Consider the following 27,031-nt stretch of genomic DNA (forward strand, 5'->3'; position numbering starts at 1 on the left):
ACTGAGCACAGCATTCTCTGCTTTCCTGCTCACAAAGGGCATTTCCCCCAACCCGCTCCTGATGGTGATAAACTGCTCAGAGAGAAACTGCTTTAGAAATAATGTGACTTTATTGTCTGATGTGGGTCTGTGACCTTTCTACCCTTCTCCTGCTGGTACCCCTCAAACTAACCTTGGTATGTAAATATGTGTCCACTTGGGGTGGGGGACATCCTGAGTGTGTCCCTCAGGGTCTCCAGTGCTCTGTATCCACCCAGGGTAGAGACCCTCGCTGTCGCCTTCATTTCCACCCAGCTGTGCCTCCATGGCAGGTGAACAGAACAAGAGAAGCCTTCTTGCCCAGTTCCTCCCCCAACCCCTCTATCACCTCTGGCTCCCCCCTCCTCTGGGGAGCCTATTAGGAAAAGATTACAAGGTCATTGTCCATGTGGAGACAAGTCACTCAGGCGGCTAGGAACAGGGCAGGGACTTTGCATGAGGCCGCCTGAGAGCAGGAAGGGCTAGCTGAGTCCCAAGAGCATGTTGGACTGTGAGGCAAAACCTGGCTAGCCATGGTGCCTCTCTGCCCCTGTCCTCCCCCCTGCCCCGGCCAGGAGGATAGAAGGCCCTTCAAAACAGGAGTGTGGTCTGACTCCTCGTCAGCCCCATTAGGGAGGGGACCCTGTGCTGTTTCTGCCGGCCTCTCAGGTGGGGAGGGCAGGAGGCTGCTCATGGCATCCCTTGAGAAGATACCCTGCCTCAGGAGAGGTCCAGGAAAAAAGATCCCCAAACCACCTGCCTGCCAATGAGGGGAGAGGCTACAGAGCCCAGTCAGACCCTGGGGTCTAAGATGTACGTCTTCGGGGCAGGAGAACCAAAGCTGAGGCTGACAGTGTCTTGGGGCTGAGACACTCAGTATTATGTCTCCCCACAGGCCATTGTACCTCAAGCCTAGAGGCACGGGGCACCTGCCTGCCTCAGCCACAAGCCAGCATGCTCAGAAAGAACACCCTTGCACTCTGTCCACCAGAAGAGTTGTTATCAGGCCCTGGGCATTGCAGGCTTCCCTGGGCACCCCTCCCTGGTGCTGGCAGATAGCAGGGTAGTAGGAGACACTGCCGGGGTCTGAGTCCTCTGACCAAGAGGTGGCAGACCTTTCAGGCCTAATGGGAAGTCTTGTAGGAGCCTTTCTTCAGGGCCTCCAGGAAGAACTGTTCATTCTCCAAGAAGTCTCGGTCCTGAAAGGCAGAGAGCTGGATGAGCAGTCCTCTAGCTCCCTCCTGTACCACTTTTGTTAGCAGAGACACAGACTTAAGGGACTGAGAGTGAAGTGGAGTGGGTGCTAGCCGAGCCAGCCCTCACCTGGGGCCCCTCCCCACTTAGACCCTGGCTCTGGGAAGCAGCAAGCTGGAAGGGGTTAAGGGGCATGGAGGAAGAACTGGCATTGAAGGGAGGGACCAGGTCTCAGTCCTGGTGAGGCCACTTGCTAGCAATGACTTCACCTCTCTAAGCCTATCTGTAAAATGGAGATAACATGACCTGCCTTAAGGGTTGGGGAAGGGTAAAGGCTTATAATGCACATAAAGTTGTCAGTACAGTGCCTGAAACACAGGAAACGCTCCATCAGTGGTAATTGCTATCATTACTAGCTCAGGGTTATCGTGAGGTTCAACTGAGATGTATGCAATGGCTTCAAACAGAACCTTGCCTTGCAGGACAGGTCTCAGAGATGCTCACTAAGCAATCTGCACTATTATTCTCCGCCAGGGGGTGGGCTTGGCCCTCCTCAGAGCAGGATGTGCTCCTCTCTGCCTCTGCCCTGAGCTGCTTATCATCAGTGTGACCACGGGGCCCTGGTCCAGAAAGAATGGCGGGCCTGGAGTGGGGGCCACCGCTGCTATGGGGTGCTCACCTGCTCAGCTGTGTATTTCAGTAGCATTAGCTCTGCATGGAGGAGCGAGAGGCCCTGGCTGCCAAGTGGCTGGCTTCCCTGAAGATTGGTGGAAGCAGGAGCCACCATGGCTGAAAAGGCTGAGGAGGAAGTCAGGAACTGAAGCATTAGAACAGGATGGCCACAGCCCGTCTCTCCTGGGCCTTCTCACCACTGTGGGTAGGTGCAGCCAGGACCAACCTTCTGGGTACATACACCAACTCTCAAAAGCCTTTGAAAATGCTCATGGGATTTTACCTGGCAAATCCAATGCTAGGAATTTATTAAAGGGAAATAATCAGGCAATGGTGCAGAGATGTATGTACAAAGATTTTCACTGATGTGCGTGTATTTATCTTAGTGACAAAAAAATCACCTGGTGGAAAACCATTAAAAATATGGACCAGAGCCTGACCTGTGGTGGTGCAGTGGATAAAGCGTCGACCTGGAAATGCTGAGGTCGCCGGTTCAAAACCCTGGGCTTGCCTGGTCAAGGCACATATGGGAGTTGATGCTTCCAGCTCCTCCCCCCTTCTCTCTCTCTGTCTCTCTCTCTCTCTGTCTCTCCCACTCCTCTCTAAAAAATGAATAAAAAAAAAAAAAAATATGGACCAGCCTCATAATGGAAACTTACACTAACTTATGCTGACTAAAATGTTAAAATACGGATATGAAAACATGTCCCATATGTACATTTACAAGTAAAAAAAATCAAGGTACAAAAGAGCATATGCTATAATGCCAATTTTGTTTTTGGCCCTGGCTGGTTAGCTCTGTAGGTTAGAGCGTCATCTTGAAATGCCAAGATTGTGAGTTCAATCCCCAGTCAGGGCACATACAGGAAGCAACCAATGAATGTACAACTAAGTGAAACAACAAATTAATGCTTTACTCTGTCTCTCTCCTTCTCTGTCTCTCTAAAATCAATCAATAAAAATAAAATAAAAAACAAACAAAAAAAACATGCACATGGCAGTCTAGAACGTTGTACACCAAAATGTTAAAAGTGGTTCTCTCTAGAGAGTGGGGTTGAGAGTGACATTTTAAAAAAATTTTCTTCCCTTTATTTTCAAATTTATTTTTCTGTAATGAACATGCATTACTTGTGTAAAAGTGGTAATGAGATGATTTAAAGACTTAGCCCTCTGACTGGCACGGAGGGAGGCAAGGGCAGGATGCTCCTGGTATTGCCCTGCCCAGTGGCCAAATTTCCGCCCTTCCAGAGCCACTTACCACTTGGGCTGGAGGCTGCTAGACCCTGGGCCCTGGCAAGAAGCCCCGTGGAGATGGAGGGCAGGTCCTGTCGGACACGGTCCAGATGCAGCCTCTGCTGGGCCAGACTCAGATGCTCCTATCCCCATCCCCAGAAAGACACAGCTGTGAGGGCAGCAGGCTGGCAGTGGGGATTGGTGGAGATTGGTGAGGACTGGTGGGGGTTGGGGGAGCCAGACTAGAAGCCAGAGCTGGGAGGGGCCTTGCCTGGTGCACATGCTGCTCCTGCTGCTGCAGTTGCTCCTGTTGCTGTTGCATCAGCTGGAGCCGGGCCCGCTGCTCCGACTGTACCTGCAGGGCCTCGCGCAGCAACCGCTCCCCCTCCTCATACTTCTCTGAAGCCACCTGTGGGGAGGCAGCCCAAGTCAGTCAGGATGGCTGAGGTCAGGGCATTGCCCAAGCCCCGGCACTGCCCTGAGCTGAGCTGCCTGGCACCTGGCTCATCCTCTCCACCTCCTCAGCACGGAGCCTGTTGCGCTGGGCAGTGGCGCTGACCCTCTCCTTCTCTAGCCGCAGCTCTTGCCGCTCCCGCTCCAGAGCCTCCCTTTCGGCCGCCAGCTGATCCTCCTTCACCCAGAGCGCGTTTGCCCTGATCTTCAGCTCTGCCTGCTCCTGGAGATGGCAAAGTCTTTACTGCAGTGTCCGCTCAGGAGCTGAACCAGGTTCTGCCCACGGTTCAAGACCCTGGCTTGCCTGCCTCGTTGCTGCAGCTCCACATGACCCTGACTCTGGGAGGAGGCCCAGGGCCAGGCCTCAGTGCTGCCCCCCCCCGCCCCGGGGCTCAACTTCTCCGAACCCCAGTTTCTTCAATTCCGGAATATCTAAGTCATGGAGACGTGATGAGGATTGAATAACTAATATATATAACGCACCTAAGACAGTAAAATGGACTTGTTATTATTATTATTATTTAGTGAAAGAAAAAGAAAGGGACACACAGGAAGGGAGAGATGAGAAGCATCAATTCATTGCAACTCCTTAGTTGTTCATTGATTGCTTTCTCACATGTGTCTTGACCAGGGGTGGTGGGGGCTCCAGTCGAGCCAGTGACCCCTTGCTCAAGCCAGCGACCTTGGGCTTCAAGCCAGTGACCATAGGGTCATGTCTGTGATCCCACGCTCAAGCTGGTGAGTCTGTGCTTAAGCTGGATGTGCCCGCACTCAAGCCAATGACTTCAGGGTTTCGAACCTGGGTCCTCGGCGTCCCAGGCTGATGCTCTATCCACTGCACCATGGCCTGGTCAGGCTACTTATTATTATTGATTATTCTGGTTGCAAGTAAAACTCTGCTGCTATGCTCTTTGCTAAGCTGACCCATCCTGAGGGAGGAGCAGACAGTGAGGACCAGGAAGGAAAGGGGCAGGGCTTGTGGCTCTGGGCCCTACCTTGGCCAGGCTGATGAAGGTGCCCTCCCGGTAGGTTTCCACCTGCAGCACCCGCTCCGCCTCTCGCTCGGCCCTGTCCTTACTCAACTTCTGTTGTGCAACAAACTCAGCCCACTCAGCCGCCAGGCGCCGCCTCTCCTCCCCACACTTGAGCATGACAGACTTCTGCTCCTCCAGCAAGGCACTCTGGGATGAGTGTGCAAGGGCGAGGGGTGAGTGTCCTTGGGCATAATGGCAGGGATGGCAACTGAACATGGTGTGGCTGGCTCACCTTGGCCCTCTCCAGCTCTTCCCGCTCCATGGCCATCTGCTGGGCCATGACCTTCCTCTGCTCCTCCAGGGCGCGCTGCATGGACTCCGCCTTGGACTGCTCAGCACTCACCCGCCAGCGTTCCTGCGGCAGGTCGGGGCTGAGAGTACATTCCCCCATAGCACTCCACCTGCCCCCAGTCAAGCCTGGCCCGTGTCTCCCCTATTATGTCACAAATACCTCCTTCCCAGAGAGGTGTGAAACGAGGGGCACTTGCGGACTCAGCCCAGCCGCTGGGGTTAACTGCACCAAAGCTAAGAGCCCAGGGACCTCTGCTGGGAGGCTCTGAGGGCAGCCCCTGAATTGCCAATGACAGCACTCAGCCTGCCTGTCTCCCCATCAGCCAAACAGGCAGAGCACCAGGGTGGCCATGACATCGTGCATGCCTGGGGTTGTGGGGCACATGCAGCATGAGGTCAGATGCTAAACTGTCGCTGGCCCAAGGCAGGGGCTTAATAAAATTACCACAGGCAAGACTGAATACATATGGTTCATAATATGAAAAGATCTATATCTATGTATTGCTGTGTCCACAGGACATACATGATCTCATCAGTGGCTATCTCTAGTTAGTAGATAATTTTCATTTTCTGCTTTATTGTTTCTTCCTGCATTTTAGTTTTTCAGTGAAATGTATGTATCATGTTATAACCTAGTACAAAGGAAAGGGAAGGTATTTTTAACAGAATAATGCTTACTCTTTTTTTTGTGTGTATTTTTCTGAAGCTGGAAACGGGGAGGCAGTCAGACAGACTCCCGCATGCGCCTGACCGGGATCTACCTGGCACGCCCACCACGGGGCGATGCTCTGCCCATCTGGGGCATTGCTCTGTTGCAACCAGAGCCACTCTAGCACCTGAGGCAGAGGCCATGGAGCCATGCTCAGCGCTTGGGCCATCTTTGCTCCAATGGAGCCTTGGCTGCAGGAAGGGAAGAGAGAGAGAGGAAGGAGAGGGGGAGGGGTAGAGAAGCAGATGGGCGCTTCTCCTGTGTGCCCTGGCCGGGAATCGAACCTGGGACTTTAGCACGCCAGCCCAACGCTCTACCACTGAGCCAACCGGCCAAGGCCATGCTTACTCTTATATGTGAAAGATATGTAGGGAGTTCAAAATGTATCTGTTAAATAAGAGCATTTCTCCCAATGTCACAGGCATCAGCTGTCATGACAGATTCCAGTGACTGGAAAGAAAATGGGACATGAGCCTGACCAGGTGGTGGCGCAGTGGATAGAGCGTCGGACTGGGATGCGGAAGGACCCAGGTTCGAGATCCCGAGGTCGCTAGCTTGAACGCGGCTCATCTGGCTTGAGCAAAAAGCTCACCAGCTTGGGCTCAAGGTCAACCCCTGGCTCAAGAAAGGGGTTACTCAGTCTGCTGAAGGCCCGTGGTCAAGGCACATATGAGAAAGCAATCAATGAACAACTAAGGTGTTGCAACACTCAACGGAAAACTAATGATTGATGTTTCTCATCTCTCCGTTCCTGTCTGTCTATCCCTCTCTCTGACTCCCTCTCTGTCTCTGTTAAAAAAAAAAAAAAAAAAAAAAAAGAAAAGAAAATGGGACATGCAGCTGATGGGCATTAGAGGAGCTCAGCTGCGGCAGGCATGGGCACTTCCGGAGGCAGGGATGAGGGAGGCAGAGGCAGGAAGCGGGGGGTGGGAGCATCTCAGAGGGAAGTTGGGAGCCTGAGGGGTGAGCTCAGAGTACCGCTGACATGTACTGGGTGCTCTGCAGGAGACAGGCCCTGAATAGGGTGGGCGATGGACCCACCTGCTCCAGCAGCCGGCTCTGCTCATTCAGGCGGGCCTCCATCTTCCCAATGACCTCCTGGAGCCGGCTCCGTTCCTCCTCCATGTCCCGCTGCTGCCGGCCCAGGCTCTCCTGCAGAGCTAGGAGCAACCCACAGGGCACTCACTATCTTCCCATCTTCCCACGGAGATGGGAAAATAAGGGAGGGACACACGAGCAATGCAGTACCTCGGAGCTGGCTGCCCTGCTGCTGAACGCCTAGCTCCCGCTCCTGGGTGGTGGTGAGGTATGAGGCCTCCACGCGAGAGGACAGCTCATTCAGGCTGCTAGAGAACTTTTCCATCTGTTCGATGATACCATTCAGGGACCTAGGGAAGATCTGTTCATCCTGGCCTGGGGATCCCAGTACCATCCCTGGGGTGGGCAGGGCCGGACTTCGCACGAACCTTGTGTGGGAGGTGGCGCTGGTGACAGCATCAATCTCTTGGTCCTTCAGCAGCTTCAGCCGCTGCAGCTGTTCCTCATGGTCCTTGCGCATCTCCAGGATGGAGGCACTGCAGGGCCAAGGGGAGAGTGGACCGTGGGCCACTTCTCAAGGGAGAAGCGTGCCTCTGGGCGTAGTGCTCCCAGGCCTCCCCTTTGCCTCCAGGAATTGCTTCAGGTTCCCTGGCTTTTTAGCCTTATCTGTCTTGGTGCCTTAATACCACATCCACTCTCTAAGAGGGAGATTCCTTTCATTATTCAGCAAAGGACAGTACACAGAGGAAAACACAGGCATGTCTGGATGCTAATTAGTGTTAAAAGGCTGGCTCTGGCCTGACCTGTGGTGGTGCAGTGGATAAAGCGTCGATCTGGAAATGCTGAGGTCGCCAGTTCAAAAACCCTGGGCTTGCCTGGTCAAGGCACATATGGGAGTTGATGCTTCCAGCTCCTCCCCCCTGTCTCTCCTCTCTCTCTCCTCTCTAAAATGAATAAATAAAATAAAAAAAAAATAAAAAGGCTGGCTCTGCCCTCACTGGCCAACTCACTCATGTACCTTTTTTAAATTTTGCTCTAACCTAGAAAGGCAAACAGATGGACTCAACGGGCACAGCCCAACCATTTCCAGGGTTGATGGGTAACTAGACTCAAGAGGTTCAGCAGCAAGTGGATTAACTTAGACTGAGTAAGCCCACGGTTGCTTGCTGCTGCCAGGCCCAGCCCAAACAGCAAAGGTCCTGTGGGTACTCCCTCCCACCTCTGTAGGAGCAGTGTCCCCCTACTCATGGGTGCAATGAGTCAGTGTGCTGACCTGGGTCTTCACCCAGAAGGGAAGGGGTAAGGCCTTGGTTCAAAGGCTGCTGATCACGGCTTGGGGGTCTCATGGCAATCAGGTTGCTCTGGCTGCCCTTGAAGCCCACTTCCCTGCCCGCCTGGCCTGGGGTCAGACGCTCACCGCTGCAGCTCCCGGACCCGCTCCATTTCCTGGACCTTCTCTTGTTGGATGGCCACCAACCGCCGCTGGTGCTGGGCGGACAACTCCTCATTCTCTCTCCGCAGGCACTCTTCCCGTTGCTGGTATAAAGTTTCTAGCTCCTTGATGCAGCTTCTGCCAACAGAACATTCAGCTGTGGGGCTCAGAAGGCAAGGGCGGCCACCCTCTGGGTCTCTGAGCACATCAGCTGGGACTGGCCATGGGCAGAGGCGGGGGTAGGTACCTGTGAGCATTCTCAATGAGCTCCAGGTCGGCCTGGTATCGCTGCTGCAAACTCTCCAGCAGCAGCTTGTGCTGGGTCCACTCCAGCTCCAGCTTTTGCACCTGAGATGGCAAGAGGGACAGAGTGGAGGGCAGGGAGGCAGAACCCCCAGACCCCCTGGGGAAGCCATCCAGTTGTCACAGTGACACCTGTCCATCACAGCCCTGCCCCTGGCCAGCTTCCCCTCAACCCTCACCCAGGCCTCCAGCTCTACCAGCCAGGCCTGACTACACAGTTCAGCCTGGAGCTCAGGAGTGGCACTCTGGACCTGCTTCTGGTATTGTGTGCCCAGCAGTAGGCTCTGCACCAGGACACCCAGGTACAGGGGCTGCCAGGAAAGCGAGAGCTGTTCCAGCTCAGGTAGGGGCAGGGACTCAGCAGAGCCCAGCTACTTCTGGCCCTCTGCTTACTGGGCCTCCTAGGCCTTGCATCTGATCTGGGGCTGTAGATGGGGGGTCAAGGACATGACACCTAGAGGCCAAGGATGGAGCCCTGGAGAGCTATATGATCACTGCACCTCCCTTCTCAGGTCTGGTTGAGAATAAGGCTCCCTTTTTTCTCAGAACAATATACTCCCTAGCAGTGGCCCAGATTCCTAGACAAATGGCCAAGTCCCAGGAGTCTTCTTTTTTTGAGAGAGAAGCAGACAGCCAGAGGGAGAGAGATGAAAAGCATCAACTCATAGCTGCAGCACCTTAGTTCTTCATTGATTGCTTTATCTTATGTGCCTTGACTAGGGAGCTCCAGCTGAGCCAGTGACCCCTTGCTCAAGCCAGTGACCTTGGGCTCAAGCCAGCAACCTTGGGGTTTTTTTTTCCCCCCCCTTTTTCTTTTTTCTTTTTCTAAAGAGCTGGAAATGGGGAGAGACAGTCAGACAGACTCCCGCATGCGCCCGACCGGGCACCCGGCACACCCACCAGGGGTAGATGCTCTGCCCACCAGGGGGCGATGCTCTGCCCCTCCGGGGCGTCGCTCAGCCGCGACCAGAGCCACTCTAGCGCCTGGGGCAGAGGCCAAGGAGCCATCCCCAGCGCCCGGGCCATCTTTGCTCCAATGGAGCCTTGGCTGCGGGAGGGGAAGAGAGAGACAGAGGAAGGAGGGGGGGTGGGGGGTGGAGAAGCAAATGGGCGCTTCTCCTATGTGCCCTGGCCGGGAATCGAACCCGGGTCCCCCGCACGCCAGGCCAACACTCTACCGCTGAGCCAACCGGCCAGGGCCAACCTCGGGGTTTTGAACCTGAGTCTTAAGTGTCCCAGGCCGACGCTCTATCCACTGCGCCACCACCTAGTCAGGCCCAGTAGAGTCCTTTTTTTTTTTTTTTTATTTTATTTTATTTTATTTTATTTTTTTTATTCATTTTAAAGAGTGGGGGGAGAGAGAGAGAGAGAGAGAGAGAAGAGAGAGGAGCAGGAAGCATCAACTCCCATATGTGCCTTGACCAGGCAAGCCCAGGGTTTCGAACCGGCAACCTCAGTGTTCCAGGTCGATGGCTTTATCCCATTGCGCCACCACAGGTCAGGCCCCCAGTAGAGTCTTAATAACAACAAAACCTTATGACACTGGCCCTTTCTGTCAGGCCTGAAGTCCAAATATTGATAGCTACCCTGCTTCCTGCTGATTGCCCACCAACCCCCAACTCCAAAGGTGCTTCTGGGTGACCCTGGCTGGTTGCTCAGTTGGTTAGAGCATTGTCCTGAAACACCAGGGTTGTGGTTCAATCCATGGTCAGGGCACATATAGGAAGTGACCAATGAATGCACAACTAAATAGAACAACAAAAAATAAATGCTTACTCCTTTTTCTTTGTCTCAAAAAAACCCAATAAATCGCCTAACCAGGTGGTGGCACAGTGGATAGAGCATCGGACTGGGACACAGAGGACCCAGGTTTGAAACCCTGAGGTTGCCAGCTTGAGTATGGGCTCATCCAGCTTGAGAGCAGGCTCAACAGCTTGAGCACGGGGTCGCTGGCTTGAGCTTGTGATTCCATGGTTGCTGGCTTGAGCTCAAAGGTCACTGGCTTGAAACCCAAAGTCACTGGCTTGAGCAAGGGGTCACTCACTCTGTTGCAGCCCCCAGTCAAGGCACATATGAGAAAGCAATCAATGAACTAAAGCGCTGTAGCAAAGAACTGATGCTTCTCATCTCCCTTCCTGTCTGTCTGTCTCTATATGTTCCTATCTATCCCTCTCTCTGTCAAAAAAAAATTTTTTTTTAATTTAAATAATTAGGCCTGACCTGTGGTGGTGCAGTGGATAAAGCGTTGACCTAGAATGCTGAGGTCGCCGGTTCAAAACCCTGCACTTTTGTCTGGTCAAGGCACATATGGGAGTTGATGCTTCCTGCTCCTCTCCCCTTTCTCTCTCTCTCTCTCCCTCTCTCTCCCTCTCTCTCTCTCCTCTCTAAAATGAATAAATTAGCCTGACCAGGCAGTGGCACTGTGGATAGAGCGTCAGACTGGGATGCAGAAGACTCAGGTTCAAGACCCCGAGGTGGCCAGCTTGAGCGTGGGCTCATCTGGTTTGAGCAAAAATTCACCAGCTTGGACCCAAGGTCGCTGGCTCCAGCAAGGGGTTACTCGGTCTGTTGAAGGCCCATGGTCAAGGCACATATGAGAAAGCAATCAATGAACAACTAAGGTGTCGCAATGCGCAACGAAAAAAACTAATGATTGATGCTTCTCATCTCTCCGTTCCTGTCTGTCTGTCCCTGTCTATCCTTCACTCTGACTCTCTGTCTCTGTAAAAAATTAAAATAAAATAAATAAAAATAATTAATTAAAAATAAATAAATAAAATGAATAAATTAAAAAAAAAAACCTTCTGGATCTATGTTTGAAAAAAAAGTCAATTAATCAAAAAATAAATAAAGGTGCTTCTGGGTTACCAGGGATACGCTCCTGGGGGGCTAGGCCTCTTCAGTCCCAGGGGTCAGAGGTGACTGCCACATCTGAGAAATAGATGGAGGGGTGGCGGGAGGATGGCAAGGATAGAGGAGGCTTTCTAGATAGAACAACGACAACTGCAGCCCTGCTTCCTGACTGGAGCACTCCTGGCTTCCCCGCCTGGGTGCCACCTCTAATTCCCTGTTGATGCTGGGATGTTAGCACCCAGCTCTGCCTGGGAGCAGCAAGGCTACAGGAATAGGAAAGCGCTGGCGGGCAGGGCCAGGGTGCACACTCTGGTATCCTGGCAGGCTGTCAGGTCAAACTACTGGTGTTGTCTCTGAGCATGGGAGAACTGATTCATGGGCCTGAGACTTATAACTATTTGACTATTTGTCTACCCTCCCTACCTGGACAGGCACAGAAAGCCCTGTGGGTTCCTGGGAGCTTGCGAAACACATTGCAGGCTCTGAAAGATCAACAGCAGAGAACTGAGCAGGAAGGAGGCCCATGGAGACCCCAAGGTGCCGTGTGTGCGCGCACGCGCACGCCCTCCCCACCCCAGTGCCCACCTAGTGCCCAGTGAATAAACACTGAATGACAGTGCAAGGAGTGACAATGGACATGTTATAGGCATTAGAGTTAAGTTCAAGTTCAAAGCTTTTAGATTGAGGCTCTGTTGACTCTCTTGCCAGGTCCAGATGTCCTTTGGGTTCCTCCTTTCTGTATGTTGTTCTCACTTCTCTTCTTGGCTCTCAGAGTCAGTGAGGAAGCTTTCTTGGCTCTCAGAGCCAGTGAGGAAGCTTTCCAGTGTCACTGTGTTCTGGAAGCCCCAAAAGAAGCTCAGAGTGCCTCTTTCTTACCCAGAGTTAACTCCCCAAACAAAGCAAAAAAACAAACCAGTGCTGGAGAGGTATCCAAGGGCAGAATCCTTCTTTGAGTCACCTGCAGTGAGGGCCAAGATGGCTGGGTTCCAAGTCACAGGGGACCTGAGGACACGGGTGGGGGGTTGGCAGTAAAGGAAAACATCAGTTTCATGCCATTGACTGGAAAGGCCTCCGTGGCTGGCAGTTTACTAAAGTGAGATCTTGGGGGTGAAGAAGATGGGGCACCAGTTTCAGGAAGCTTCTTAATTAGTGGGCCTAATACAAGGTATTGGATACCATATACCAACTGTCTAAGGGGAGGAAGGCCATCTGGCCCCAGTGTGCCTCTCACCACTCTCAGCCAGGCTGCAGACATACCCCAAGGCGGCAGGCCGGGCAGGTGGCTTTTGTGCTGCTGGTGCTGAGGTCCCTTCAGCAGCTCTTTGCTCAAGCCCTTGAGTGCTGGTAACAGATTGGCTGAGGAAATAAACGTTAAAGTGCAGGTGGGAGCAGTCCAGGTCAGGCTGGACAAGGTCAGGACAAGCCTCCACCATGAAGCTGTGTGGCTGTTCCTCTTCCCACCTCCCCCAGCTCTCCTGTTCCCACCATCCCATCATGGGAATCTTCCCATGTCAAAACCCCTGGGCTTGCAGAACACCCTCCCCACCCCAGTGCCCACCCAGTGCCCAGTGAATAAACATTGAATGACAGTCCAAGGAGTGACAATGGACATGTTACAGGCACTAGAGTTAAGTTCAAGTTCAAAGCTTTTAGATTGAGGCTCTGCTGACTCTCTTGCCAGGTCCAGATGTCCTTTGGGTTCCTCCTCTCTGTATGTTGTTCTCACTTCTCTTCTTGGCTCTCAGAGTCAGTGAGGAAGCTTTCTCCTTGGTTTCAGGTCCAGGCCAAAGCTGCCCTCCTCAATCACACCAACCCCAGGGCTGGGTGATGTCCCTGGCCTGTCACTTCACCTCCCCTTTGCTCTGACCACACAGCATCTTGCCACTCCCTCTGGATGACCCCAGCTTTTCCAGCCCCTTTGGCTTTCCTGCTCTCAGGAGTCACTCACTCTCCTGTCCCACAAGACCATCATTCTGTGGCTTCCTTCCCCAGGAGTCACCTCTTGGCCACTGTCTTCTCTAAAACCCCAAAGAGCACAGGCAGATCTCAGCCCATATACACATCATTTAGGCCATCCCAAGTTCTGATGATTTGGACACTGGCTTTGCCAACCCAAGGGCACTGTGGGTGGAATCCTTGCTCAGAGGTGGCTGCATGTTTGCTACATTAGGGCATCTTCTGTCTACCACCTGGTCAAGTCAGCACCTACCTCCATAGCAGTTGGGGTGTGAGTGTCAATAGCCCCCTGGTTCCATTGTGTCTGCACCCGGGCAAAGGCTGGAGCCAGATACTCCCTGTGCAGCGCCCAGAGGGAGAGAAGCACAAGGAAGAAGTGGACTCTTCCCTGGTCCTCCATCCAATTGAGACAGTAGCCCAAGCCCGTACCTGCTGGAAGGGGGTCGGCCAGCTGCCCCCACTGAGCTCTGGTCTTTAGAGATCACAGTATGCTCTTCTTTGGCCAGACCTTGAGACTTCTTCTGAGACAAGGCATAGCTCAGCCAATCCTCCTCCTCCTTCTGATCAGATGTTCCCAGCTGGGAAGGCTGGCTGGCTTTGGCAGGACAATCTGCACCCTTGGGTGGTGGCTTTGCCTCCGCGGAGGACAGCCCAACTGCAGCAGAGTACAGGCCTGGAGCAGAATGCTGGCTCTCGGGATGGGGCACAGTGGGGGTAGAGAGCACAGAGCCTCCCTTTTGAGGCTCTCTAGTGGGAGAAGAAGGGAGCAGGTCCTCCTCTTCTTCCTTCAGGCCCAACCAGTCAGCTGCTCCCCTCCGGGGGTGATTGGGGCTGATGGTCGCTGGGGTGCTCTGCTTGGAGCCTGGTTCTCTCTTGAGATCTGTGTCACCTTCTGCTAAGAACCTACTTCAAGATAAAAAGAAAGGGGTCTAGGACAGGGCAAGCAGCCTGTCCCAAGGAGCCTCTGACCAATCCTTCCCTCCACTGTTGGGGAGTGACTGTTTGGCTCACACCAAGGAGTCTAGATGCCCAGGGGTTCTGCATAGCCCACTGGATCAGGCAGCAGAGCAGTGGCCGCTAAATGCTGTTTGAAAACACTATGAAACACAGATGTCTTGAAATCCAGCACATGAACCGGGAACAATTTCATCTGTCGCAAATAGGACCAAGTGAAACCATCGGCACACACATCCAGGGAAAAATCAGCCAGATCAAGTGATTTTCCAGAAACAGTTGTTTTGTTACCTGCTCATTTATTCTATTACTGCCTAAATGTTTCACTGGCCAATAGCAGCTAGTTCCAAGGTCCAGAATATATGGGAATTGGAAAAAAATATTGATGTGTACAGAGGGTTATTTAAAGAGGAAGAAAGGCTGATGAAACCAGATGGCATAATGTTAAATGCTAAGTCTGGGCAAAAGGTAAGAGGGAGTTTTTTTATTGTCCTTATGATTTTCCTGTGAGTTTGAAATTATTTCAAAATACAAGACTTAAAAAATTAAAAATTCAGACAATTCTCCTTTTGAGGAGGCTGGGAGCAGAACTAGGGCCCAGCTCCTGCTGGGGACCATCTCCACCACCTTGGCCTGTAATGGGGTGTGACTGGGCCACCTACCTTTCCCTTCAGCACCTGCAGAGCCTAGAGCCCTACACAGTGCGGTCTCCCAACCAGACTGTTGATGGGATGGGGCGAGGCTAGCTCATTACCCAGCAGATAGCTTGTCTCCAAGGTCAAACTCCCAGTAGGCCTGCTTACCTGACCGACTGCTGGCGGAACTGCCGGCCCTCGGAGGAGCCCATGGTAGGCTGATAGGCCCCAAAGGTGAAGTCCTCATTGCCCCAGGAATCTTCTTTGTCTGTGAATTAAAGAACCTGTGACCTATTTTTTTTTTTTCCTGAAGCTGGAAACAGGGAGGCAGTCAGACAGACTCCCGCATGCGCCTGACTGGGATCCACCCGGCACGCCCACCAGGGGGCAATGCTCTGCCCATCGGGGCATCGCTCTGTTGCATCCAGAGCTAGTCTAGCGCCTAAGGCAGAGGCCATGGAGCCATCCCCAGCGCCTGGGCCAACTTTGCTCCAATGGAGCCTCGGCTGCGGGAGGGGAAGAGAGAGACAGAGAGGAAGGAGAGGAGGAGGGGTGGAGAAGCAGATGAGCACTTCTCCTGTGTGCCCTGGCTGAGAATTGAACCCAGGACTTCCGCACACCAGGCCGCCGCTCTACCACTGAGCCAACCGGGCAGGGCCAGCTGTGACCTATTTTTATTTTATTTTATTTTTTTACAGAGACAGAGAGAGAGTCAGAGTGGGGGATAGACAGGGACAGACAGACAGGAACGGAGAGATGAGAAGCATCAATCATTAGTTTTTCGTTGCGCATTGCGACACCTTAGTTGTTCATTGATTGCTTTCTCATATGTGCCTTGACCGTGGGCCTTCAGCAGACTGAATAACCCCTTGCTCGAGCCAGCGACCTTGGGTCCAAGCTGGCGAGCTTTTTGCTCAAGCCAGATGAGCCCGCGCTCAAACTGGCAACCTTGGGGTCTCGAACCTGGGTCCTCCGCATCCCAGTCTGACGCTCTATCCACTGCGCCACCACCTGGTCAGGCCAGCTGTGACCTATTTTTAAAACTATTTTATTTATTGACTTTAGAGAGAGACAGAAATGTCAGTCTATTCCTGTATGTGCCCTAACCAGGGATTGAACTGGCAACATCTGTGCATCAGGACAACATGCCAACCAACCAAGCTATCCGGCTACAAGGAGCCTGTGATCTAGGGCAGGGGAGTCAAATTCTGCTGTGGCTACAGAAGTCTGCTTTAAAAAAAAGCTGAACTGGGCATGCTCCTCCTCCCTGGAGCACACTGCGTCTTTCCCTTAACCCTCTTCTTCCCCACAGGCATACATCTCCTAAATTCTAAGGCACCCCACAAGACTTGCAACCAGGGGAGCAGTGGGCAGCAGCAGCTCATCCTGGGCTAATCCCCTTAATCTGTCCCCAAGGCCCCCTTTCCTCTGACTCTCCAGTGAGCTGACAGCAGCCCCATATTGGCTCACTTCTTTCCCATAAGAGCAAAAGCAACCCTGTCTAGTCTATCTCCTGCTGCTCCTTCTGCCCTAAGCCCTGATGTGTGAGAGCATGCAGGTGAAGCTGCTCTGGAGGTAGGGTGAGGCTGGGCATCAGGTTAGCTCCACATCTCCACCTCCAGCTCTCAAGAGCATGGGGGAGCTGCTAAAACTGCACCAGCAGAACACTGCCCGGCATCCTTTAGGTGAGGCCAATGAGCTGCGTGTGTAACAAGAATGATTCAACAGATGGCCCCTGGGCCATCGCTTTGAGAAACATTGCAGTGGTTTTCAAACTGTGAGCTGCTACCTATTAGCAGGTAAAGAAACCAGTTTATTCTTTTTTTTAAAATTTTTATTTATTCATTTTTAGAGAGGAGACAGAGAGACAGAGAGAGGAGAGAGAGAGACAGAGAGAGAGAAGGGGGAGGAGCAGGAAGCATCAACTCCCATATGTGCCTTGACCAGGCAAGCCCAGGGTTTCGAACCGGCGACCTCAGCATTTCCAGGTCGACGCTTAAGAAACCAGTTTAATGAGCTGCATATCAGCCCTGGCCAGTAGGATCAGTGGTAGAGTGTTGGCCCAGTGTGTGGATGTCCCAGGTTCCAATCCTGGTCAGGGCACACAGGAGAGGCGACTATCTGCTTTTCCACCCCTTCCCCTTCTCTCTCTCCCTTCCCCTCCTACAGCCACGGCTCAATTGGCTTGAGCAAGGTGGCCTCAGGCACTGAGGATGGCTCCATGGCCTCCATCTTAGGTGCTAAAAAATGGATCTAAAAAAAAATGGCTCTGGTTTCAATGGAGCAAAGGCCCCAGACGGACATAGCATCGTCCCCTACTGGGTTTGCCAGGTGGATCCTGGTCGGGGCATATGCGGGAGTCTATCTCTCTGCCTCCCCTCCTCTCACTAAAAACCCCCAAAATAAAACAAACAAAAAAACCTGCTTATCAATGTAATTATAAATTAGAAATAGTGTTGAGCCCTGGGTTCAATTCCCAACCAGGGCTTACAGGAGAAGCGCCCATCTGCTTCTCCACTCCTCCCCCTATCCTTCCTCTCTGTCTCTCTCTTCCCCTCCTGCAGCCAAGGCTCTGTTGGAGCAAAGTTGGCCCAGGCGCTGAGGATGGCTCCATGGCCTCCACCTCAGGCACTAGAATGGCTCAGGTTATAACGGAGAAATGCCCTAGATGGGTAGAGCATCTCTCCCTAGTGGGCATGCTGGGAGGATCCAGGTCGGGCACTGTGGGAGTCTGTCTCTCTGCCTCCCAGCTTCTCCCAGCTTCTCACTCCAGAAAAATACCAAAAAAAAAAAAAAAAAAAAAAAAAGAAAAGTATTGAATGTGGTAATTACTATTTCATGACACTTATCTTAGTTATAAATGCACAAATAATGTGTGTGTGTGATGATGCAAAGCTTTTTTATTACAGGTGTGGCAAAAATCTGCTCTGGGGGTCCCCCACCCCACCTCCCTGCTTTGCAAGCTTCCTTACCCTGTGGCCTCTGGTACTTCCTGTCCAGCTTGAATTTCCAGTGCTCCCCTGTGCCTGGGTGAGCCAGACGTTTGGTGGCAGTGCCTCGACCCAGCAGCTCATCCAGCTTGGAGCGAGCAGGACTGGACCCTTCCCTGCAGGAAAGGAGACAGGGCTATTACATGTGAGTACGAGGGGCTCCTGTGGGCCCACGCTGTACCCACTCTCTAGTGTCTCCCTGGACCTGAAGCAACAGCCTGGCCAGGGACTCTCCCTGCCTAAGGATCCTTACTGGTCTCCTGTCTGCTTCCTTTCTGTTTCAGGGCTGTCTTCAAACCCCAGGGTGGCCATGAGGTTGTCTTCATCATCAAATAACAATTCTTCTTTCTTTCGGATGGGGGTAACCCTAGGAGTTAGGGGAATAGAAGGACCTAGGAGACAGAATACCGGGCATAATGCCCATAGTCATATTGCCTTCTACTGTGATGTTTGGATGGGCTGAGGGAAGTGTTTCTGTGCTATCCTGACCTTTGGATGGAGTAGCAAGCATCAAACACATCTGGCCTGCCCACAGGACCTGACCCACCTCAATGCCGATCTTCCAGGCTCACACACCCCACCCTCGTTCTTAGAGAGGAGTAATCTTTTGATTCTGGATCTCAGTCCTACAGTCCCCACCCAGTGGGTCTCTGGCTCTGCACTGCAAAGTTCAGTTAGCGGGCTGCCAACTGCATCTTCCCCGGACAAGAAACAAACCCACCCTCCATACCTTGATCTCTGACTGGGGCTGGGCTATTTTTGGAAGCCACTTTACTCTCTGTCTTAGGTGGCTTCTTGGTGATTCCTTCATCATCGGGGAGAAGTCCTGCCAACGGGTCTTCCAAGTCTCACAGCCGGAAGGGAAAGCACAGGTCAGACTGCACTTACCCCAGGAAGACAAGCCTTGAGCTGTGCTGGAGGAGCTGTTATGTTATTATTCTTCCCAGCTGCTCTGATATAAAGACAAGCCCCTTGACATCTAGAGGAGACTAAGTGAGGGGGCTCTGACACAGACCAAACTCCACATGAGAAGAGGGAACAGGAGAGTGGCCTTGGGCCTGTGGGCCAACATGACTTGCATGTGACCCCAGACTCTGCTGTCTGCACAGCCTTCGGGAAATGTCCCTAGGCATCAGAAGAGAAGTCAAATATTCATGTATTCATAAAGGGAAAGGAATTTTTCCTCTACTTTATAAAATCTTTAGTTTGATGTCTGGCTTCAAAGTCCTTGCAAATAAGTTCCCTAAATATTTGGGTGAATACACGTAACAGCCCTCCCTGGATTCACAAGGAACTAAAGCAGTGGCACCAGTTATCTGCTCCTTGTCTGACTCACAGTGACTCAGCTATGGGCAATATGGTTACCCCATTCCCAAAACTGGAGTGTCCCAAAAGTGTGGTTATGAGTCCTGTGGTACCTTCAAAAGAAAACTTCTTGTACTGATGCCCAAAGCTGCGGGGAGATGGAGATGGTTTCTTTGTGGGAATGGCATCCCCTGCAGAGAGCACAGAGAATGCAAGGTCATGGGCCTGCATCTGTTCTGGCCATGGTTCTTCTACCACTCCGTGACTGGGGCCGTGGGATGGTGTGTACTTCTCCCAGGTGGAGCTGAGGGACTGTGACCGCAGACATAGTCATGGATTGTCTATACCTCCCAGTTCTCACACAGGCTTCTGGCAGGGAAACATATTCTGGAAGCCACCTGTCCCCTAGTGACAAGGCCCTCCAGAGACATGGGTCTGGGAGATGCACAGGCTACCATAAAACTCTCCAATTTAAATCAAATGGCTTCTCCAGGAGCTGCCATGTTGGACTTAGAGGGATTGGAACAGCCCTAGGAAAGAAACTCAACTTGTCTCCCTCTCCTACCATAAACACTCACATCCACAGCTCCTGGTCTCTCTATACTAGGCAGAGAAAACCCAGAGGACAGTCAAGTTTCCTTCTTAGCATCTTCCACACCTCCAAAGCCTCCATAGATTTAAGGAGCTATGTCTTACTCACCTTTCTCATTGGCTAGTAATATATCAGCAGGTTTGGAGTTGTTAGGTAGCTCTTCTTTCCCAGGACCCTTTGCACCACTTTTGCTAGAGGCTAAATGAGACTTCTTCAGACCTAAAACATCAGCATCCATGTCATCCAAGTCCTGGAAAATTGGGAAGGAGAAATTCTCACGGGTGCTCAGATGGTGGTTGCTAAGTGCCTCCATGCTCCTAACAGCCTGGTGGAGATGTTGCCTCTTTGTCTATGTGGGACAAATGAAGAATTGACCTGACAGGATCACAGAACAAGGACAGAGGCAAGGCCAAAGCACAGAGCCTCCACACGTCCAGGCTTAGACAGGCCCAAGTCTGGAGTTGGGAGTCAAAAGCAGCTGCTCTTCGAAGCCGGAATGAGAAGGTGCTAACATCTGCTCTCAGAGCTTCTCCCAAAGGCTCAGCCAGTGTTGAAACTGCCTGCAGGGGGAACCAAGCAGCAGGACCCTGGGACAGCTGCTGGACAGTGAGAAGGGGCTTGAGACTTTTTGTCCAAAGCCAAGGAAAATTTTGGGTTCCTTGGCCTGCCTGGGTCAGGGGAAGCGAAGTACATTTGGAGGCAGGAATGTGTGAAGATGAAAAGAGTCACAGGTTCCCCACCAAGCTGTCTCCTAGACCTTCCTGTGAAAAGATGGGCCTGTTGGAGGAAGGAAATGGGCCCCATAAGCAGATTCTGATGTTGTCCCTTAAAAAACCTGAATGGAGGAGGGGGCAGTATATTTCCAAGCAGGTCATCAAGCCTAACTGCCAATTGGTGACAAATAAAGAATCTACCCCTAAGGAAACGCATTGTTCGCTGTCATTAGAACAAACATAAGGGCCTCTACTTGCTGGGATCTTCTGGGCCAGGTATGGGGAACCGCAGCCTTGCTGTCCCAGGTGAGCTTTCCATGACCCTGACCTGCTCCTCAGAACATCAAACATGGACATACAGGTAAGAGACTAGCCTGACCTGTGGTGGTGCAGTGGATAAAGCATCGACCTGGAAATGCTGAGGTCACCAGTTCGAAACCCTGGGCTTGCCTAGTCAAGGCACATATGGGAGTTGATGCTTCCAGCTCCTCCCTTCCCTTCTCTCTCTCTGTCTCTCCTCTCTCTCTCTCTCTCTCTCTCTCTCTCTCTCTCTCTCTGTCTCTCCCTCTCCTCTCTAAAATGAATAAATAAAAAATTAAAATAAACTTTCCTTTAAAAAAAAAAAGAAAGAGACTAACACCGAGAATAATAAGGAATCTTATAACACACCAATTAAAAAATGGGCAAAGGATCTAAAAAGATCCTCTCCAAAGAGGATAAACAAATGGCCAATAAATATATGAAAAGATGTTCAATGTCAGTAGTCATTAGGAAAATGCACATCAAAACCACAATGAGATGCAACTTCACAGCCATTAGGATGGCTAGAATCAAGAAGACAGACAGTAATAAGTATTGACAAGGATGTGAAGAAACTGTAACCCTCTCACACTGAGGAAGAAAATGTAAAATGGTGTGGCTGTTGTGGAAAATAGACTGACAGTTTCTCAAAAAGTTAAACACAGAGTTACTATCCAGTCCAGTTATTCCACTCCTAGGTTTACATCCCCAGAGCACTGAAAACACAGATCCAGGCCCTGGCCGGTTGGCTCAGTGGTAGAGCGTCGGCCTGGCGTGTGGAAGTCCCGGGCTCGATTCCCGGCCAGGGCACACAGGAGAAGCGCCCATCTGCTTCTCCACCCCTCCCCCTCTCCTTCCTCTCTGTCTCTCTCTTCCCCTCCCGCAGCTGAGGCTCCATTGGAGCAAAAGATGGCCCGGGCACTGGGGATGGCTCCATGGTCTCTGCCCCAGGCACTGGAATGGTTCTGGTCGCAACAGAGCGACGCCCCGGATGGGCAGAGCAACGCCCCCTGGTGGGCATGCCGGGTGGATCCCGGTCGGGCGCATGCGGGAGTCTGTCTGACTGCCTCCCTGTATCCAGCTTCAGAAAAATACAAAAAAAAGAAAACAACAAAAAACCCCCACAGATCCACACAAAAACATGTACATGAACATTCATAACAGCATTATTCACAATAGCCTAGGCAAAATGTGGAAATCACCCAAATATCTCTCAACTAATGAATGAATAAACAAAATGTAGCATATCCATGCTGTAAACTATTGCTCAGACATGGAGAGGAATGAAGAAGGAGACCTTGGGAACATTACAGTAAATGAAAGCCAGAGGCAAAAGCCACATAGCGTATGATTCCATTTTACATAAAATGTCCAGAGCCCTGGCCGGTTGGCTCAGTGGTAGAGCGTCGGCCTGGCATGTGGGAGTCCCGTGTTCGATTCCCGGCCAGGGCACACAGGAGAAGCGCCCATCTGCTTCTCTACCCCTCCCCCTCTCCTTCCTCTCTCTCTCTCTCTTCCCCTCCCGCAGCCAAGGCTCCATTGGAGCAAAGTTGGCCCTGGTGCTGAGAACCGCTCTATGGCCTCCGCTTCAGGTGCTAGAATGGCTCTAGCAGTGGAGCAATGCCCCAGGTGGGCAGAGCATCGCCCCTGGTGGGCATGCCAGGTGGATCCCAGTTGGGGACATGTGAGAGTCTGTCTGCCTCCCTGCTTCTAAAGCGTCGACCTGGAAATGCTGAGGTCGCTGGTTTGAAATCCTGGGCTTGCCTGGTCAAGGCACATATGGGAGTTGATGCTTCTGGCACCTCCCCCTTCTCTCTCTCTGTCTCTCTCTTCTGTCTCTCTCTCCTCTCTAAAAATGAATAAATAAATAAAAAATAATAAAACATTGTTCAAGCCCTGGCCGGTTGGCTCAGAGGTAGAGCGTCGGCCTGGCGTGCAGGGGACCCAGGTTCGATTCCCGGCCAGGGCACATAGGAGAAGCGCCCATTTGCTTCTCCACCCCCACCCCCTCCTTCCTCTCTGTCTCTCTCTTCCCCTCCCGCAGCCAAGGCTCCATTGGAGCAAAGATGGCCCGGGCGCTGGGGATGGTTCCTTGGCCTCTGCCCCAGGCGCTAGAGTGGCTCTGGAAACGGCAGAGCATCACCCCCTGGTGGGCAGAGCATCGCCCCTGGTGGGCGTGCCGGGTGGATCCTGGTCAGGCGCATGCGGGAGTCTGTCTGACTGTCTCTCCCCGTTTCCAGCTTCAGAAAAAAAACAACAAAAAAAACCAAAAAACAAAAAACATTGTTCAGATGTAAATATCAATAAAAATAAAGTAAATTTTGTCTGACCAGGTGGTGGCGCAGTAGATAGAGTGTCGGACTGGGATGCGGAGGACCCAGGTTCGAGACCCCTAGCTCGCCAGCTTGTGCGCGGGCTCATCTGGCTTGAGGAAAAAAAAAAAAGCTCACCAGCTTGGGTTGCTGGCTCAAGCAAGGGGTTACTCGGTCTGCTGAAGGCCCGTGGTCAAGGCACATATGAGAAAGCAATCAATGAACAACTAAGGTGTCACAATGAAAAACTGATGATTGATGCTTCTCATCTCTCCGTTCCTGCCTGTCTGTCTCTATCTATCCCTCTCTCTCTCTCTCTCTGTCCCTATAAAAAAAAAAAAAAAAAGTAAATTTTATGTAAATTATATCTCAATTTAAAACAAAAAAAAAAAGCCTAAATCAGGGAATTCTGAGAAGCAGCACTTACTCTCATCCCCCAGGAGGTCATAAAGGACATCGTCAGTGGAGCCTGGAACAGAAAGGGTGGTGTCATGACTTCAGGAGGAAAAAAGAATAGTCCTTACAGCCCCAAGTCTAAGACCTCATCTAGGACCTCAGGACTCTCAGACATTGGACCTTAGGCTTAGCTCTCTCTTCATTGACCATGAGATGTTTTCTAACACTTTGGCAACAAGTCACATCGCCTTACTGAAAGACCCCAGGATAGAAACTGAAAAGAACTTTCTCAAAGGAAGATAGTGAAGATTTTCAGTAGAATCTACATTCTACATGACACAATGGCCAATAAGCCAATTTTCCAGACTCCAAACGGAGCCCAGTGTGCCTCTTTGGGAAAAGTGTCCAAGATTTCTGAGCACATACATGCTTCTTTCATACCAACAGCCTCCTAGTACCTTCCATCTAAGACCCCCAGAACTGGTCTGGAGGCACACCTCCTTGGCTACTTTCCGATGGGGCATGTGGGAAGCCACGTGCAAGTACTGAGTAAAATCCCATCTCTCCACTCACCTTTCAATCCCTTTTTTGTCTTTGGTGCCTAAAACGGGAAAAAAACATTTCAACGAGATCAAACAACAAATGTGTGTTGAAACCAAGAACACTGTATGTTTTGCCTTTTGCCAAGTCACCAGAGGAAAAAGGAACACAAATGACATTTAGAGCCATGAGCCCTTTATGCTTTCCTAGTTTCTGAGAAGACTCATTCAGAGGTGGAAATATTACCCACTAGCCACCGTGGATACCACTGCAGATGTCCCCTCTAACCCCCATGAGCAGAAGTCTCTCCTTTTCCCTGAATTCCAAATGCCAAACGCAAACCCTCCCAGCCAAAATGCAACGTGATTGGGAATGTTTTCCTTTATCCCAGGGGTCCCCAAACTTTTTACACAGGGGGCCAGTTCACTATCCCTCAGACCGTTGGAGGGCCGCCACATACGGTGCTCCTCTCACTGACCACCAATGAAAGAGGTGCCCCTTCTGGAAGTGCAGCAGGGGCCAGATAAATGGCCTCACGGGGCTGCATGTGGCCCCCGGGCCATAGTTTGGGGACCTCTGCTTTATTCCATATCCCAAAGCCGGTACAGTGACAGAGTTAAAAGTGCTTCCAGCTGGACATTCAGAGGCTCAGAAGAAATGCTCACTCATCACAAGTTCAACATCAATGCTACTGCTCATCACTCTTCTGGCGGAGGTGCAGGGGGTACCACATCCTGGTCCTCACGGCCCAATCCCTGCAGTGCTCCATGCAGTCAAGATCTTGGGGGTAGGGGGAAAGGCTCCCATTCCCACACATCTTACTCTGCTTTCTGCCTACCATCTCAAGGCTCCGGGGGCTGCTTGCAGCTCCTTCACAATGCTGTCCACCTCATTTGAATTCTGCCCATATCAGGTTCACACTCCCTAACGAAGAAAATCAAAGTGGTTGCTTTAAAATGATGTAGCTTTAATTGTGCTTGAGCCCAAGGCTTATGAAGGTTTCTCTGTTTACCCATTCAAGAGGTCAAAACCTATTTCCATAAATTAAAAATTCCTAATAGCAGGAACAATTCAGATGAGAGGCAATGTGTTTTAGGTAACTCCGTGAGCTTTTGGAGGCCTGAAGATGACTTGAATAAAGTGCACTGCTCCCCATTCCTCACTGGAAAGAGGACGTGGGGGGATGGCAGGTGTCCATTTCAGAAAGCAGGTGGGGTGCCCAGCACAGCAGCCAATGCACTTTCCCAGGTAACACACACCACTCCTTTCTAGGCAGCATTCAGCAGTTGACAGGCCGTCTTTTCACTGACAGTGGAAATTCTTCACACTAACTAGAAATCCAACCCAGCCCATTAATAAAGAATTATCACTCTTTCCCGCCCCTTCCTCAGCGTCACTAGAAACGACCTTTGGCACTCCTTGGAAGGAAAGAGTCAGAGGAAGTCAGCGCTGTTACTCTGGTGTTTGCCTGTCCTGTCATTAGAATGCAAAGTTTACTTGGGGGTGACCCACAGGGGCCACTTTGCATGTTTCTGTTTCTTTTTCTCTGCAATGGCAATTTTTACGACCTAATTTGTGCAAACACGTTTTGTCTCATATTACATCCAGAAACTTCCGGTCATCTCCTGGAGATCGTGTCCCAGCTTCCCAAACTACGGGAATTTCTGAGGTTTGCGAAGGCCACAGGGCCACAAGTACCATCACATCCACATCGTCGCATTTGCTCAGCCAACTCAGTGCCGGTCATTTTAAAATCCCAAGCCCGCCCCTTAGCAAGGGCCCCGCCGGAGGCTTGCCCTCGGTCTAGCCACTCCGCGCCCTTCCATGCGTCACCCCTCTGCACGATGAGCCCATCTCGACCCCAGAGCAGCCGACGATCCTCCCAGCACCTAAAATTCCCCGGTTACGCACCTTTCTCTTCGGGGGCATAGTCGATGGGACTTGTCCGAGTCATAGCCACGTTTCCGGGTTCCTCTCGAGCTCAGGTCGGTTAGGAACCACGCTTCGGATCCCAACGAACGGCCATCACTGAGTCAATCACCCTGCCTCCAAAAGAAAGAGGCGCCTGGCACCCTGGGAGTTGTAGTCCGAGGCTCGCTCACATGCCAGAGCCAAAGGGACAGGAACGCCAAGATAAACTACATTTCCCACATACACTACATTGCCTCGCAGCTCCGCCCGTTGCTAAGGAGCAGAGGACTCTAGTGTCCAATGCAGGTCGGTTTCTTCTGTCATTCTCTGGAGGCCAGGACCGAGCACTCTTCCAAAGGTGACTCCTGATGAGGAGGGTGTGTGAAATGTGTTAGATTGTAAGACTGAAATGTCAAATTATGTATTTATTTCACATTCCAAAGCTTAGGACAGTGGCTGTGATCTTCCTGACAAAAGAAAAGAAAAATGGAAAAAGGAAAAAGGAAAGGAAAGGAAAGAAGGAAAGAAAGAAAGAAAAAGGAAAAAGAAATATCAAAGATGCAAAGCCAGAATGAAACCCAATACCATCAGCAATAAAGACACATAACACTTTTTGTGTTACAGATTTTATTATGGGTCTTTCAATTTTACAAAGGAAAAGGGGGTTAGTGGGTTGGTTTACCCGCAAGGAAAGCAGTGCTGGTGGGTCACCACTGCCTAACCATGATTAACATGCACTGGACCCATGCATCTTCTCTGTATTCCTGCCCCCACTGACACGTTTAGCCAGGGATGGGTAACAACACAGGCTAAATGTGTCTTGTTAGGTAGGAACTGAGGAGCCACTGAATCATTTCACCCGCAGGTGTTGTAAAGTACCAAAGGCTACAGAATTAATATTAATATTATAAGAGGCTTGGAGAACATTTTATTAATTTGGGTTAAGGTGTGCAGAGAAATTGTGAGAATAGTCTCTGTACTGTGTGATTGGCATAGTCAGGATAGCCCTTGGCATTGTGTTGTAAATGCAAAGGGGAGGGAAACATGGATTCCCCAGACATTCCACCATGCCTGTGGGGAAAAGGGTGAATGGCTAGCCAAGTACAGGGAGAGAAAAACCAAAATAAACCTTTTCTCATAGCAATGAGCCATTTGCGGGCATTTGTCCCCACCGAAACTATCTGTCCTATGTAAATG

At 51.4% G+C, this 27,031-nt stretch overlaps 1 protein-coding gene across 4 annotated transcripts; it reads right to left on the minus strand.

The window, feature by feature from the left end:
- Positions 1 to 98: 98 nt before the first annotated feature.
- Positions 99 to 26,045, minus strand: FBF1 (Fas binding factor 1). 4 transcript variants are annotated; one of them, XM_066234750.1, is made up of 26 exons: positions 25,835 to 26,045; positions 24,762 to 24,847; positions 23,957 to 23,984; positions 23,415 to 23,456; positions 19,771 to 19,912; positions 19,184 to 19,261; positions 18,496 to 18,612; positions 18,019 to 18,157; positions 17,748 to 17,881; positions 14,944 to 15,043; positions 13,616 to 14,092; positions 12,488 to 12,586; positions 12,144 to 12,232; positions 11,654 to 11,712; positions 8,322 to 8,422; positions 8,060 to 8,212; positions 7,071 to 7,178; positions 6,853 to 6,992; positions 6,646 to 6,764; positions 4,837 to 4,959; positions 4,566 to 4,751; positions 3,617 to 3,793; positions 3,389 to 3,526; positions 3,143 to 3,260; positions 1,892 to 2,029; positions 99 to 1,217 (listed from the first exon to the last, which is right to left on the minus strand). In XM_066234750.1, the coding sequence occupies exons 4-25, from the start codon at positions 23,442 to 23,444 to the stop codon at positions 1,896 to 1,898; spliced, it is 2,961 nt and encodes a 986-aa protein (XP_066090847.1). In that variant the 5' UTR covers positions 23,445 to 23,456; positions 23,957 to 23,984; positions 24,762 to 24,847; positions 25,835 to 26,045; the 3' UTR covers positions 99 to 1,217; positions 1,892 to 1,895. The 4 variants fall into 4 exon arrangements, with proteins under 4 accessions (XP_066090847.1, XP_066090846.1, XP_066090850.1 ...); XM_066234749.1 differs by having other exon boundaries at positions 1,892 to 2,010; positions 25,835 to 26,008; XM_066234753.1 differs by lacking the exon at positions 1,892 to 2,029.
- Between the last annotated feature and the right edge of the window lie 986 nt (positions 26,046 to 27,031).

The sequence above is a fragment of the Saccopteryx bilineata genome, chromosome 6 (assembly GCF_036850765.1).
Source record: "Saccopteryx bilineata isolate mSacBil1 chromosome 6, mSacBil1_pri_phased_curated, whole genome shotgun sequence".
Taxonomy (NCBI): Eukaryota; Metazoa; Chordata; class Mammalia; order Chiroptera; family Emballonuridae; genus Saccopteryx; species Saccopteryx bilineata.